At 37.9% G+C, this 16,200-nt stretch overlaps 1 protein-coding gene across 1 annotated transcript in view; it reads left to right on the top strand.

Annotated features, from left to right (window-relative positions):
- LOC124606535 (protein bric-a-brac 1) overlaps window positions 1-16,200 on the top strand; it is a 281,528-nt gene that overhangs the window by 198,919 nt on the left and 66,409 nt on the right. The window contains exons 6-7 of the mRNA XM_047138519.1: window positions 15,483-15,595; window positions 15,717-15,804. Coding sequence (XP_046994475.1) covers window positions 15,483-15,595; window positions 15,717-15,804 — 201 coding nt within the window. The remainder of the gene's footprint in view (window positions 1-15,482; window positions 15,596-15,716; window positions 15,805-16,200) is intronic.

Here is a 16,200-nt window from a genome sequence, read left to right as displayed (position 1 = left end):
GTGGTTTCCGCCGGGGTTGCTGTACCACTGATAATCTTGTGTCCCTCGAGTCTGCTATCCGAACAGCCTTTACCAGAGGTCAACAGCTTGACCGTCTTTTTTGATTTATGAAAAGCATATGACACTACCTGGCGATTTCATATCCTTGCCACATTATACGAGTGGGGGCTCCGAGGCCTGCTCGCGGTTTTCATCCAGAATATTCTATTGCTTCGTACTTTCCGTGTTGGTGCCTCCCATAGTCCCTTCCCCCCACCCCTCCCCCCTCCCATATCCAGGAGAATGGGGTCCCACAGGGCTCTGTATTGAGTGTATCTCTATTTTTAGTGGCCATTAACGGTCTAGCAGCAGCAGCTGTAGGGCTGTCTGTCTCACCTTCCCTGTATGCAGACGACTTCTGCATTTCGTACTGCTGCACCAGTACTGGTGTTGCTGAGCCATTTACAAGGTGCAGCCCATGGTTTCCAGTTTTCGGCCGCAAAATCGCGAGTTATGCACTTCTGTTGGCATCGTACTGTTCATCCGGAACCATAACTTTACCTTAATGATGATCCACTCACTGTAGTGGAGACATATCGATTTTTAGGACTGGTTTTCGACACCCAGTTGATTTGGCTACTTCTCCTTCCTCAGCTTAAGCGGAAATGCTGGCGGCCCCTCAATGCCCTCCGCTGCCGGAGCACCACCGTTTGGGGTGCAGATCGCTCTACGCTGCTACAGCTCTACAGAGCCCTTGTTCAAACTTGCCTTGACTAGGGGAGTCTGGTTTATGATTCAGTGGCACCCTCACTGTTGCATTTACTCGACCCAGTGCACCACTGTGGCGTTCGACTAGGGACGGGAGCTTTTAGGACAAGTCCAGTGACCAGCGTCCTGGTGGAGGCTGGAGTCCCTCCATTGAAGGTTCTCACGCATTGGTGGCCCAGGAAAAGACTTACAATTGCAGTTCACAGCCGATCCCTTCTATCCAAACTGGTGTCCTTGCCTTTACCATCTATACTTGAGGTCCATACACGTATACCTCCATGGTGTACACCTACGCCACGGCTTTTCCTGGAACTTTCACATGGCCCTAAGGACTCATTTAACCCTGCCATCTGAACAGTCTTTTCCAGAGGCCAACAGATTGGCCTGCTTCCTCTGGATTCTTGACATGTACCGAGGCCACGAAGTGGTTTACACCGATGGTTCAATGGCTGACGGTCACATCGGCTTCTCGTATGTCCATGGTGGACATATTGAACAGCATTCCTTGCCCAATGGCTGCAGTGTTTTCACTGCAGAGCTGGTGGCTATATCTCGTGCTCTTGTGCACATCCGTTCATGCCCTGGGAAGTTGTTTCTTCTGTGTACTGACTCCTTGAGCAGCCTGCAAGCTATCGACCAGTGCTACCCTCGTCATCCTTTGGTAGCGACCATGCAGGAGTCCCTCTATGTCTTGGAATGGTCCAGTCGTTTGTTGGTGTTTGTCTGGGCCCCAGGTCACGTCGGAATCCCAGGCAACGAACTTGCTGACAGGCTGGCCAAACAGGCTACACAGAAACCACTTATAGAGATCGACATTCCAATAACTGACCTGCATTTGTTTTTACGCCCCAAGGCTTTTCGGCTTTGCGAGACGGAATGGCACAGGTTCAGTATGCACAACAAACTGTGTGCCATTAAGGAGACTATGACTGTGTGGAAGTCCTCCATGTGGGCTTTTCGTAGGGACTCTGTGGTTCTCTGTCGGCTCTGCATTGGCCACGCTTGGGCGACCCATGACTACCTTTTGCACCATGAAGACCCGCCTCAGTGTCAGTGCGGCACCCGGTTGACAGTGGCCCATATTCTGGTCCAATGTCCCTTGTTGACTGCCCTACAATGAAATCTTGGGTTATCGGACTTGTTGCTGCTAATTTTAGCTGACAGAGCCTCATCGGCTGATTAAGTTTTATTCATGAGGGTGGGTTTTATCATTTGATTTAAGTTTTAGCGCATGTCCTTTGTCCCTTGTGTCCTCTACCCTAGTGCCTTTAGGGTGGAGGTTTTAATGTGTTGCAAAGTAGCTGGCTTCTCCTTTTTATTCTCATGGTCAGCCAGCCATGGTAATCTGCTTTGTCGTTTTAATCTCTTCTACCTGTTTCTGTCATTTTCTTGACCTCTTTTTGTCCATTAAAGTGTTTGTTGCCCTTCCTTCATGCTTGTGGTTTTTCCTTTCATTCCGTTGTGTGTTGTCAGTCTCATTCGTTTTATTCTCACCATTACAGCATTGTTTTATACAGAACAAGAGACCGATGAACTTTTAAACCAACCAACCAACAGCAGTATGAAAAGATAGATTGCTACTCACCACGTACATGAAGGAGGCACCGAGTTGCAAACAAAGACAGTGGAAAGGACTACATAACATTTTAGTTTCTGGGCAGAAAAGTCCTTCTTTCAGAATAGGAAAAAAGCACTCATTCACAAAAGCACACATTACCACTGTCTCCAGGTTTTGGGGCCCAATTGTGAACTTGATACAGTATACAGTATAACCAGCACACGCAAGAGTTTTGAATACTGAAAAGCCATAGAAATGTTTTTTTGCACATCTGCCTATTTTTCTGCATGTTTTTGCTGACTCTGTAGTTTTCATATTTCTTGCAATTTCTTATTCTCAACAGAGCTAATCCATACTGACATGTAGTACCGAATACATTTTGTCACTCCTCATGTTCTGTTTACATGCAATTTGTGTCAGACTTGGGCAGAGTTGGCAGTTTTTGTGATCTTCCAGTTCCTACATATAATATGCTACGATTACTGCTTGCAGTATATTACAGGCTTTTTGGTAGCCCATAATGTTAAATCGGTTGTTAGCAGGGCTACGGCATCTCGCTGGTAAACAGCTCCTGCTATCTGGCAACCATGTGTCACTGTGCCCTGCCAATGCAGAGACCAGTCGTTGTATGGAAGAATTTAATATCTGCTGGTAGTAATTACGTGAGGCAGTGGCGTGGTGATTCGGTTTGGAATTTATTTAAATATGAAAACCAGTTCCGTTCTTGCAATTTACCTGTTACCCTTAATCCTAGCATAGTCAGGGTGACACATCATCAGTATGTGGAAGAGTGTGGATATTGATTGAAGGGGGGGAAGTGTGCCACGTGAATTTGTATGATCTAAACGGTGAGTGTGACAAGTTGTGTGGTACTTTCTTGAACCATACTACTCAACAAAATAGTTGCTTATCCAGCGCACTTAAAGCAGAAGACCTGAAGTTTGTGTTGTCAAATTCATTTATTGCCAGCTTTGGTTACACAAGCAATGATGTCTCACCAGAGAATACAGTGAGACGTTTTTCTAAAGAATGACTAATTACAAATTCAGAATTTTCTTCTTCTCCATTGTTAACCCGGGTTGACGGAGTCTTCCATCTGGTGTATTCCTTGATGCTGCGGTTGGCAATGAGGTCTCTTTGCTCCACATGCTCTGACATTGTACCATCGGCTGCTGTGTCCCCAAAGCTACCCGCAGCCCAACGAGTATCTCAAAGAGAAGTTACAAAAATACGAGCAAAGGAAAATATTGTCTACAGTACATAGGTAAAACATGAGTTTGCAGAATAACGTAATTCTATAACACAACACATTTTCTCATTAGTCACAACATTGAGGGGGCAGAAATTTTAGTGTGATGTTCTTCATGCATATTTCAGGTTCTGTTTTTCACCCCTCAAAGTTTCTACATCTTTTCATCTGCTGCCACTATGAACAAGTGAACATAACTACATGAACTATTACATGCATTACACTTGTTTTCCTCTATATATGCAGTGCCATGTTTGCTACAGCCACAAACTATTTAAAGAAAGAGCTCAAACAAACCTGTTTCAATGTAAGTTTAACAATTTTACATAATTATAATTGATGTGCAACTTCATATTCATCATAAGTGAATCCCTGTAATTGTTCAATATAACGGCACAACTTGAATAATTTATTCCCAGAATAGCATGTGAACCAGTTCTAAATCCTGTTGATAGTCACCTTAATTAAGTTTATTGTGTAGAGTGATAATACTGTCACCAGAAATACCTGATCAGTTCTCACTATTAAAACATAAGGAAGGGATTGGAAGAAGGAGGTTATTTGATCATACTACAAATAAAAGTCTAGGGTACTAGGAGTTGACAACTTGAAACTTGGAATAATCCAAGAAAGTTACTCATTGGTATGCAATAAGGATGAGCTCTACTTATCGTATTTCCCAGGGCATAAGATGCATTGGCATAAAAGATGCACCCCGTATTTCCCAGGGCATAAGATGCATTGGCATAAAAGATGCACCCCATATTTCCCAGGGCATAAGATGCATTGGCATAAAAGATGCACCCCACTTTAAAGATGCCTTTTTTTTTTTTTTTTTTTTTTTTTTTTTTTTTTTTTTTTTTTTAATGGAAAAAGGTTTATCACGTAATATATCTGCTGCAAAACAATCGTAACACATACATACGTGTACATCAAACATTTACGCAATATAAGTAGGAAAAAGTTTTCACTTTGCAATTTTGGTTCAAATGGCTCTGAGCACTATGGGACTCAACTGCTGTGGTCATAAGTCCCCTAGAACTTAGAACTACTTAAACCTAACTAACCTAAGGACATCACACACATCCATGCCCGAGGCAGGATTCGAACCTGCGACCGTAGCGGTCGTGCGGTTCCAGACTGTAGCGCCTTTAACCGCTCGGCCACTCCGGCCGGCACTTTGCAATTTTCATCCTCAGATTTGCAACATTCACCCTCAGAGCTGAAGGAAGAAATACTTGAAGCCGCCATATCAAAATCTGACTCCCCATACAATAAATTATCCTCTGCAGCTTCCAGTGCATTACCAGGGTGTATACGCCCTGTGAAGAATCCAGGGATTTTTTCATCTGGGGAAAAATCCAGGAAATACACAGAAATTTTGTAGGATTCCAGGAATTCTCCATTATTTTAATTTTCAATTAAATTTCTATAATTTTGAGTGGAAAGAACAGATACTCTAACAGAGAATTTGACTTTACCCCACTACTGCAAAATAATACTGCAGCAATAAAATATAAACGTGGGGGGGAAAAAACTTTGGTTGGACATAAAGTGCACTATTTACACCAACAAAATACAGTGGCTGTACAAGCATCTGCCGACAGCAAAATGTGTCAAAGGCTTTAGGACAAAGATTATGCAGTACTTTGTAACAACAAACTTCTTTCGAAGAGCATTATGTTACAACAGTTCACATTTGCAACAGGTCTCGGGAATATATTATGAATGGTAGTTTGAGAAGTGTTACTTCCAAAGTAAATTTCCTCTTACGCAAGAGGAAGTATGTTATATGTGAGAATGTGCAATGAATTTCTTAAATCATAGAGCATCTGACTCTTTCCAAAACTTGCACATGAGGACCAGACACAGAGAAAAATTTCAGGCTCAGAAGATCAGCCATTTATGCCATCATTTAAAATTTTACTGGCCCATTCATGTTTGATATACCTTATAGGGTAACACACATCTTAAAAAAAATCTTCAAGGTTAGTTTTTCATATTTATTTTAGTTCTTTCAGAGACTACAAATTATGCAGTAATGATGGCAAAAAGTACAAGTATCTTACATAAAAAGTGCAAGGTGAGTTCTTGAGCAATTTCACCCATAATCGACAGTTCTTTGTATTCAGCAGGGTAATGCAAGGAATGTGTAGAGCACAGCAGTGAAATTTACAATCATTCTTGTTAGAAATATTCAGCTGCTGTAGTTTAAGCTGTGGTCTTGGGATCCTGCCTTACCACACAGTCGATGAAGAGAGGGGGGAGGGGAAAAAAAAGGTTTGGCGACCAGTGTTACATGTGAAAGCTTAGCTTTTCTTGACAAAAAAATATTATCTGGTAACAGTATTTCGCAAAGCAAGAATACATATTATCAGACCATATTTTTCCCGAATTTGAAGTTCATTGTCGGGCTACTCGTGGCACTGCTACGGTATCTGCTTCCTTATCATAACATGGGCATCACACTTCTTAAATTTTGGTGTTCTGTGTTCAGAAACTACAATGCTGTATTTGGTAAACTCATATTTATACTTTTCATAATACCAAAATAAGCAGTGTTCGTGTTGTCTCACATTAAAAGTCTTTCCAGAATGTGTTGTTTTTTGGCTGGGAGTGCCAGGAAGTCCTATGCTTGTGTATAAAACCTGCACTACTGAAAGGGATGATATGTTTTACAGCTCCAAGGGAAAGTGTATTGTTACTTAATGTGGAAAAATGTACTTTCATCCAGGTTATAGTGCATTTTTACCAAGAAGAGAGTGTATTTTTAAATGGGAAAAACCTGGGATTCCCACCCCCACCCCCACCCCCACCTTACACACACACACACACACACACACACACACACAGCCAGATTATTGATCAACACTTCTTAAACAATTTAACCACTGTTTCAGTTTTTACGGAGTGCCATGAAGCTTTGACCCTCTCACAAATTTATAAATGCTAGATCTTTTTTTCCTTCTTGATGGTGTGGTTTCAAAATCTGTTCCACCTCTCCTTCATAAGTCCCTTAAATGGTCTTTCGATACACGCATGTAATGGTTGAAGTAAACTACTTAGCCCTCTTTGAGTTGCAGCTAACGGAGTCTTCAAGTCATTCAGTCTATTTTTAACATCTTCTGTTCAGTGAGAACGAAACTGATCCCGTACTAACATACAGGCTTCTTCAGTGGGCCTCCAGATTGCCTAGTCCAAATTTTATCTATCCACAACCTCATTCCTCTCCCATCTATCCAGCCAGTATGACGTATATGGACATTACTCCTTTCGTAAATCGTTCCTTAGGAAGCATCTTTCTTTTAGAAGTCCAAAGTGGCAGCAATATTTTCCCATCAACACAGCAGGATAAAAAAAAACCTGTGTAATGGGGCTTTCCATGCTCTGAAGTTTTAAGAATATTTCTTTTTGTGTCCTTGGAATACACAGTTCTATTAGAAGGCACATTAAAGATTAGGGAAATGTCATCCATGCTTCCAGTTTGTGAAAGTTCAAAGTTTTGCTGTTTTGGGACTCTGTTGTTTCTCTTTTCCTTGTGTTAACAACAAAGCAATGAAGTTCAGCAATTTGTTCTTTGTACTTGGCTTGCGACTTCTGTGTTATTTTTGTCTTGGTCCACCTACAAAGCCGATACCTCTTCATAAATCTTGAATACCAAGATGATCCAGTAAAGTTGGCAATCCCTTTGTCAGTGGATCTTGCTTTTACTTGACAAATGATCATTTTTGTAGACACACACCAGTTTTTGAGCATATTTTTGAAGGGGGAAAAGTGCATTTTACATGTTGACAAATATAGTAAGTAAAGCTACCGGCCCCTAGAAAAATGTACAAGCCCTACCAATTCAACCAAAATATCAATAAAACATATAAATGCCCTGCCCCACGAAAGTTACATAAATTATACATACTGTATCGACCCTGTAGAAAAGTAAGCCCTTCCAGGTATGGATATTCAGGCAAATGCTTCCCTCGAAAACTTTCTTAAAGTTTTACACAAATTTCACCTCATATCCCCCGAAAGATCTTTCCATCCTGCCCCCCCTCGTGTGTGTGTGTGTGTGTGTGTGTGTGAGAGAGACAGAGAGAGAGAGAGAGAGAGAGAGAGAGAGAGAGAGAGAGGGGAGGGGGGGCAGAGAGAGAGAGAGAGAGAGAGAGAGAGAGAGAGAGAGAGAGAGAGAGAGAGAGAATGTGAATGAACTATATAAATAAAATATAGAGGATATCCTTTCCATCTGATATCACCAATCCACAATATATATAAAAATATAACGGGTGATTCAAAAGTTTCCATTTGAGGGCGTTGCTGCAGTATAGCTACAATGTAACAGAGCTCCGCTCCGATATGAGCATGTAAGCACCAACATGTAAACAAGGGATTAGGATAGCATTTGGCACTTTCCTACGCAAGTGTGCGAGTGCAGTAAAAGCAGGAATGTGAACTATGGCAATGTTATTGTCATATACGTCCAAGTAGGACGAATGTGCAGTTATTTTCTTGCTTGCTGAAGGGCAAACACTGGTAGACATAAGGTACAGCATTAAAAGGACTATATTCATTTCCAGCCAACCATTATCAAGAACTATGTTTAAGAGAAATTAGTGGATACAGTCCATGTTACAAGGAAGTGCACCACTGATGCTCTACATTCCACATAAATGCCGTATCATAAAATAATTCATAAACTTGTGTTGTCTGCACCACACCACTGTGTAATTAGCAGCAGCACAAATCAAACTAACGCTAACACCCAAGTGAAGTTTAAATGACTGGTTCAGTTGATACATGGGCATTAGGTCCATCAGTTCATTTCAGTAAGTGATTGCTGTTAATGAGAATTTTAAAATATGATTTAAATTACTGTCAATTGTGTACATGAGATAATGAATGTAGGCTGTAATAGTTATTTTGAAATTGCATTGGTAACACTAAGCTGATTCTTATTTTAGTATCACTTGATACTGCACTGGATTACAGTAAGAATTACTTTTTTTTACCAAAAAACCATTTTTTTTTTTTCAAACAAGCACAGAGATGTATTTAGGGGAAACATTTATTATGTTGCTGTGGAGGTCAGATTGTTGTAACATGCAGTTGTATGTGACATACTGGGTCAATCCATATGATGTGGTCCAGTGATGGTTGCTTGACCCTTTTTAAATATTTTTTATACGTGATTGCCCTATATTTGAGAAGTTCAAAACAGTTTTTTAAAATAATTTATCTTTCACCTTTACTGGATGGTGGCCATTCTTATTTGTAGGTGCGCGATGATTTTTCAGTCAGGAGACATTAGCAAAAATTTGAATATCTCTGCACTGGGTTAAGTTACAACATCGCAATTCACATGATTGTTTTTTAAAAAGTGTCCTCTGCAACATTGTCTCATTTTCTATTACACAAAATACCCTAAATTCAAAAATAACCAGTCAAAATCACCTCCAAAGTTTGGTATCCAAATTTTTAAAAATCCACTTTTTAGGCTCAAAAATAACAAACGGAGTGATTTATGAGAGTCTTTTTTTCCTGTAGTTAAATATCATACACTACTAGCCTCATATAGAGCAAGAACAGTTACAAATGTTTCCTTAATATTTTATTAATTTTTGAAATTTGAAAATTTTCTTTTTTAGTAAAGTTTGGGTTAGTTATCTCGGGTGGGATTGAACATAAAAATATTATTTTTGCACAGTTTGTACACCTATATGATAGCAACATACTGTAAAAATTTCAACATTGATATCTGACTGTGTATAAAGATATGAGTTTTTGAAAGTGAGGAAATATTCACATTACAACTGATCTTATGGCTGTTGCCTATTTAAATGGTTTATTGTTTCATTGTAATAAAATTTAATTGTGACATATATTTAGTTAACACCATCACTCAATATTCATTTAGTTCATATATTTTTAATAATGCAATATTATACAATAGGAGCTTTCGCTTTTGTTCTATTGTAATAAAAATGCCCATTTATGTTTAGGTTTATTTTCAATAAAGAAGTACATTATTGCTGGGTGTGGCATTTTTATAGTCAGTCTGCTCTGAAACCTCTGTTAGAGTGGATGTACATACTTCAACGAGAGTGTAGAATGTGTGATGCACTTTGTTCTGTGTGTAATTTGTAATTAATTTTGAGAGATTAACTGGAATGTAATAACATGGATGAACAAGTGCTTTGTTGGACAGATAGCAAGTGACGTGTGTCACAAAACAGTTTACAGTTCAGTTTAAAAAAATTTTAAAAATGTCAATGACTTTGATGAAGCTCGACAAACTTCGTTTAAATTTCGAGTAAGTTCTTCTGTAACATCAGTGTGTGAGTATCATGAGAAGAAATATATTCTGAAGTACAACCACATTTTTGGAAGATCCACTTCAAGTTCATAAAAAGCCCATTACGAAAGGTTTGAGGGAAATTAAACTTGGACATTTGTCCTTGTTATATGAGAGTGAAACAGCTTCCCAAGTGAAATGTAATGTGATTCCTGGAAATTCCCTGTGCCTAAATTGTTACTCAAAAATATTTGCTGTGAATTCAGAACCAGAATCATGTAACCTTGTTAATGACATTTGTATTCCTAATGAGGAAGCTGTTGGCATATTGGATTTTGCTTGTTCTGAGTTAGAGGTATCTCCTGCTTCAAAAACAATAAAGTTAATTAGCAGAATAAAAAGCAGCTATTGAAAATAAGGTACAACAAATTTCAGACAAAATTAGAAAAGACTTGGAATCGGGCTTTAATAATACAGATACCAAAATTATTTCTAAAGAAGAAGAAAACCTACCACCACCAACATCATCTGACACTGAATATTCGAGCTTAATAGAGAAATTAAAAATTAAATGTTCAGTGACATCTAAAGCGGAAAGAGTTAAAAATTTTGAAGTTTGCTCCCTGACTCATGGTCAAGAGAAAAAATTGTTCATGAATTGAACATTTCTCATCATTCGGTTAAACTAACCCAAAAATTAGTGAAAGAACAAGGCATTCCTCCAGTTTTAGGAAAGAAGAAGGGAGTAGGTATAAGTGAAGAAATGATTAGAAAGATCCAGCAATTTTTTGAGGATGATGAAAACAGTAGAATGTGCCCAGGTTGCAAAGATAGCAAAAGAGAGTTGTCATAAATGGAGTTAAAGTAACAAAGCAGAAAGGACTAGTGCTGTCAGATTTAAATGGACTTTATGTAGCTTTCAAAAATTCTCATCCTGAATGCAAAATTGGAAGGTCAAAATTTTGTGACTTTCACCCAAAGTGGTGTATTTTGGCTAGATCCTCAGGGACACACTCTGTATGTGTTTGTTTATATCATCAAAATGCCAATGATCGCAGATGCAAAACTCAGTGATTTTAACTACAAAGAGTTACTAGATTTAATGATCTGTGACATTAACAGTTATGACTGCATGATGAGTTTATGTAATAAATGCCCTGATAAGGAAACCGTTATTGAATTGTTTCACAATTATGATGAGGAAATGCCAGACAGTATTACCTTCAAACAACTGACAGGGCAGAAATGATAACAGTGGTTAAATCTCAGGAAGAATACTTGGAATCTTTAATCGATAACTTACAAAAACCTCAAAAGTCACCACTATGTTTCTAAAACCCAAAGTAAGGTTTTGACAGACAAAAAAGCACAACTTTATGGAACTGAATGCATAGTGCTAGCTGATTTTGCAGACAATTTTACATTTGTGATTCAGGATACAATACAAGTGTACGACTGGGTCAATGACCAGGCAACAGTGCAGCCTTCTCTATTTTAAAAATGAGAAAGATGAAGTTAGCAGTTCTTCAATTTGCATTCTAAGCGACTACTTAAAGCACAACACTTTGGCTGTACATATGTTTCAAAAGTATGTAATAAATTACATAAGAGAAAATTTTCCCAAGGTTGAGAAGCTGATATACTTTTCAGATGCAAGTGGTAGTCAGTATAAGAACAAAAAGAATGTTTCAAATCTGTGCAACCACAAAGCAGACTTTGGGTTGGAGGCTGAATGGCACTTTTTTGCATCTTGCCATGATAAAAATGCATGTGATGGAGTAGGAGGTACAACAAAATGTGAAGTAAGTAAAGCCAGCCTACAAAGATAAACCACAGACCAAATTCTCACAGTACAGGACATGTATGTGTTTTGCAAGGATAATATTTAAGGCATTACCTATTTTCTGATCAAGAAAGAAGAAGTGGTTCTGCACATGAAAACAACACTTCAAACCATATTTGAAAACTGTATAGCAATAAAAGGAGCAAGGCATTTCCACAAATTCCTTGGCATTGCAGAAAACTTAGTTCGATGCTATGTAACATCTGAAACTGAAATTTATGAGGATCATTGTGGCAGTAAAATTACATCTCTGTCTTTATCGTTGAATGACATAGTGGCAGTTGTGTATGGTGGACAGTGGTGGCTTGCAGAGGTTGAAAGAATAAGTTTGGAAAACAATGATGTTTTTGTGCACTTTTACCATCCTGGGCCCAAGAACATCTTTCAAGAAATCTACTAGTGACAAAGTTTGGATACCAATGGAAAATGTTTTAAGGAAACTTTCAGTGCTTGAACTTGCCACAGCAACTGGGAGGTCTTAGTCTATATCACAGAAGCTGTCTGAAGAAATAAGTGTTCTTAACATTCACCACCAGGTTTAGGAACAGTCGCATCTCGTAGGATGTTAATTGAAAATAATTATTTTAAGTATGTCAAAATAATATAAATGTTAATTTCAGTGATGTTTCCACTTTTTGTATATAGGTCAGTACCTTACTTCAATAATAATTGATTATATCCTGCCAATATCACACATGAATAGGCAACAGCCATAAAATCAGTTGTAATGTAAATTATCTCCTCATTTTCAAAAATTCATATCTTTGTTCACAGTCAGATATCAATGCTGAAATTTTTACAAATTTTCAAGTTTCGAAAGTTCATAAAAAATTAAGGAAACATTTGTAAGTGTTGTTGCTCCATATAAGGCTAGTAGTGTATGATAACTAACTATAGCAAAAAATAGAGACTCATAAATCACTCCTTGTTTGTTATTTTTGCACCTAAAAATTGTATTTTTGAAAATTTGGATACCAAACTTTGGAGGTCATTTTGACTGGTTATTTTTGAATTTAGGGTATTTTGTGTAATAGAGAATGTTGTAGAGATTAGATTACATCTACTTTCATTCCAATTGATCCATAGTGAGGAGGTCCTCCAGGGTGTAGAACATGACAGAAAAACAATAATCCCCCCCAATGAACAGTATGTGAAAGAATCATCTTACAAACACTAACGCACTGAATTTAAAATAAAAAAGTGTTTTTTATAAGGTAATAAACATGTAATAGAACTACTATAATACTTATTTACAATGAACACATTACTGCACTGAAATGGTGCAGAAGTTAGATTGTACTTACACACACACACACACACACACACACACACACAAATCAGTTGGTTCTACTGAAAAATTCATCAATGGAGTAGTAGGAGTTGGCCACCAATAAATCCTTTAGGCTTCTCTTAAAGTGAATGTCATTGGTTGTTAAGCTTTTTATGGCTGCTGGCAAGTTATTGAAAATGTGTGTTGCTGAATAACGCACACCTTTTTGTGCAAGAATAAGTGACTTTCAATCCTTGTGAAGATTATTCTCATTTCTAATATTGATTCTATGAGTTGAGCTGTTGGTTTGAAAACGTGATATATTTTTAATGACAAATTTCATTAAGGAATACATATATTGGGAAACAGTAGTTAGTATCCCTAGTTCCCTAAACAAGCTTCTGCAGGACGTTCTTGAGTTCACACCACTTATAACTCTTACTGGACGTTATTATGCCCGGATAGCTTTAGCTTGGCTTGATGAATTACCCAAAAAAATATGACATTATGGAATGAAAGTAAGCATAGTATGCCAGCTTTTTTATTTTTATATCCCCTATGTCAGGCACAATTTGCATTGCAAATAGAGATTTGTTAAGACGCTTCAGCAGTTCTGTGGCGTGTTCATCCCAGTTGAATTTATTATCAAGCTGTAATCCCAAGAATTTAACCCTGTCCGTTTCTTCTATCTGCTTGTCATCGTATGTTAGGCATATACTTGCGGGACACCCCTTTCAAGTTCTGAACTGAACCTCATGTAGTGTGTTTTTTCAAAGTTTAGTGACAAAGAATTGGTTAGGAACCAGTGATAAATGTCCATAAATATTTTATTAGCCGAACGTTCTAAGACTACACTTGATTTTCTATTTATTTCAATGTTTGTATCATCAGCAAACAAAATGAACTTGGCATCTGGTAATGTTACTGATGAAAGATCATTGATATACACAAGAAAAAGTAAGGCCCCGAAAATGGAACCTTGTGGGACCCCACATGTAATTATTTCCCAGTTGAATGATGCCTGATAGCATAATACATATCTCTTTCCTAATAACACCCTTTGTATCCTGCCAGAGATGTAAGATTTGAACCATTTTGCAGAATTTCCTGTTACACCATAATATTCTAATTTGCTTAAAAGGATATTGTGATTTGCACAGTCAAATGCCTTTGACAGATCACAAAATATACCAATTGCCTGCAGTTTTTTGTCTAATGAATTAAGCACATTATCACTGTAAATGTAGATAGCCTTCTCAATATCAGAACCCTTTAGAGATCCGAACTGCGACTTTGACAGTATGTTATTTGTGTTAAGATGCCTATAAAGCCGATTTTACATTACTTTTTCTAAAATTTTTGAGAATAATGGCAAAAGTGAAATTGGATGGAAATTTGATGCTATTTCTTTATCTCCCATCTTAAACAGTGGCTTGACTTCAGCATATTTTCAACCCTTCAGGAAATATTCCACTGATAAACGACTGGTTACACAGATAGCTTAATATGTTACTTAACTCAGAATTACATTCTTTAATTAACTTTGTTGATATTTCATCGTACCCACTAAATGTTTTTGATTTTAAAGATTTAGTGGTGGACATTATTTCTGCTGAGGTAGTTAAGGTCAATTTTCATATTATGGAAGTTACTTGAAATGCCTGGTCTGAGGCATTCCATAGCAGCATGTACAGAACCTGACAACCCCACCTTTTCAGTAACAGCTATAAAATGTTTGTCAAAAAGTTCTGCAACACTACACACATCTGTAACCAATGTATCATTTACTCTTAATGCTATTTGTCCCTCTTCATGTCTGGTTCTACCTGTCTCCTCCTTCACTATATCTCATATTGTCTTTATTTTGTTATCTGATACGACTATCTTTTCCTTGTAATATATTTGCTTTGATGTCCGTATTACAGTCTTTAATATTTTACAGTATCTCTTGTAATGTGCTATAGCACCAACATCAGAATTGTTTCGGATTGACAGATACAGTTCTCTTTTTGTTTTACAAGTTATCCCCATTCCTTGAGTTATCCATGGCTTCTTTGTAGACTTTGCTCTAACCTTGGTTAGTTTTGGGGAAAAACAGTGTTCAAATAAAGCAAGCACTTTATTAGCAAAACTGTTATATTTTTAATTCTTGCCATGAGCACTGTAAACATCACTCCAGTATGTCTCTGAGGAGTGTCCTAAAATAATCAGTTTTTGGCTGATTAACTACCCTCTTGAGCTCAGATTTAACAGAGGACACTTCTCTAAAATAACTTAACCCAGTGCAGTGATATTCATATTTTTGCTCATGTCTCTAAACTGAAACATCGTCGCGCGCTTACAAATGAAAATGGCCGCCACTCAGTAAAGGTGCAAGATAAATTATTTAAAAAAAGCTGTTTTGAACTTTTCAATTATAGGGTAATCACATATAAAAAAATTAATATATTTAAAAATGGTCAAGCAACCAACTTAATTTGTACATGTGCATGTTTTGTTTGTACTTCAAATAAATTTACCTTTTGTTTTCAGAAAGTTCTGGCGTTGGTTGTGATGAACAAGGAAATGTGAAAGTGAAGTTTGAAACTCTCCGTGCTATGGAGCAGGCTGATACAATAGATATTGATAGCCACATGTCAGAGCGGGTAAGTCTTTCTTCTTTCTCATTTCTTCTTCTGCTTTTTCTTTCTTATTCACCCTAATTGTTGTCTGAAGTCCTTGCATTAGTACAAACTGTCTACAAACTATAAATTTGCTATGTTCTAGAATGTGGGAGAGGAGGATCACACAATGCACACGATGATGATTACTCCAGAGCTTCTAGGCCTCATACCGTCCTCATCAGGACATTCTGGTACGTAGTCAGCAGTTTGTTCACCTCTCAGTATTATATGCCATAACAGTGTACCGACTTTAGACCTGGCTCTATACACTGATGAGCCAAAACGTTGTGACTACTGCCTATCAGGAGACAGTATGTACCTGGTGTCATTGCAGGCAAGTGACATGGCAAAATAAAAAAATAAAAATGTATAAATGGAGAAGAAATGAAAGGAAAAACTGACATCAGCATCTTTGACCTGGTGCCTAGCAATGAGCATCTCAAAAACTGCAAAGTTGTTCTGCTGTTCATGTGACGCTGTCATGAGAATTTCTGTAAAGTGTTAGAAGGATGATGAAACCACATGGAAGTGACAAGATATTGGACACACACACACACTTATCACAGAAAGTGAAAGTTTGCGCCCTC

This window comes from Schistocerca americana, chromosome 3 (assembly GCF_021461395.2).
Source record: "Schistocerca americana isolate TAMUIC-IGC-003095 chromosome 3, iqSchAmer2.1, whole genome shotgun sequence".
In the NCBI taxonomy this organism is placed as follows: domain Eukaryota; kingdom Metazoa; phylum Arthropoda; class Insecta; order Orthoptera; family Acrididae; genus Schistocerca; species Schistocerca americana.
Note: the sequence above shows the minus strand (reverse complement) of the source record. Positions and strands in the feature narration are given on the sequence as shown.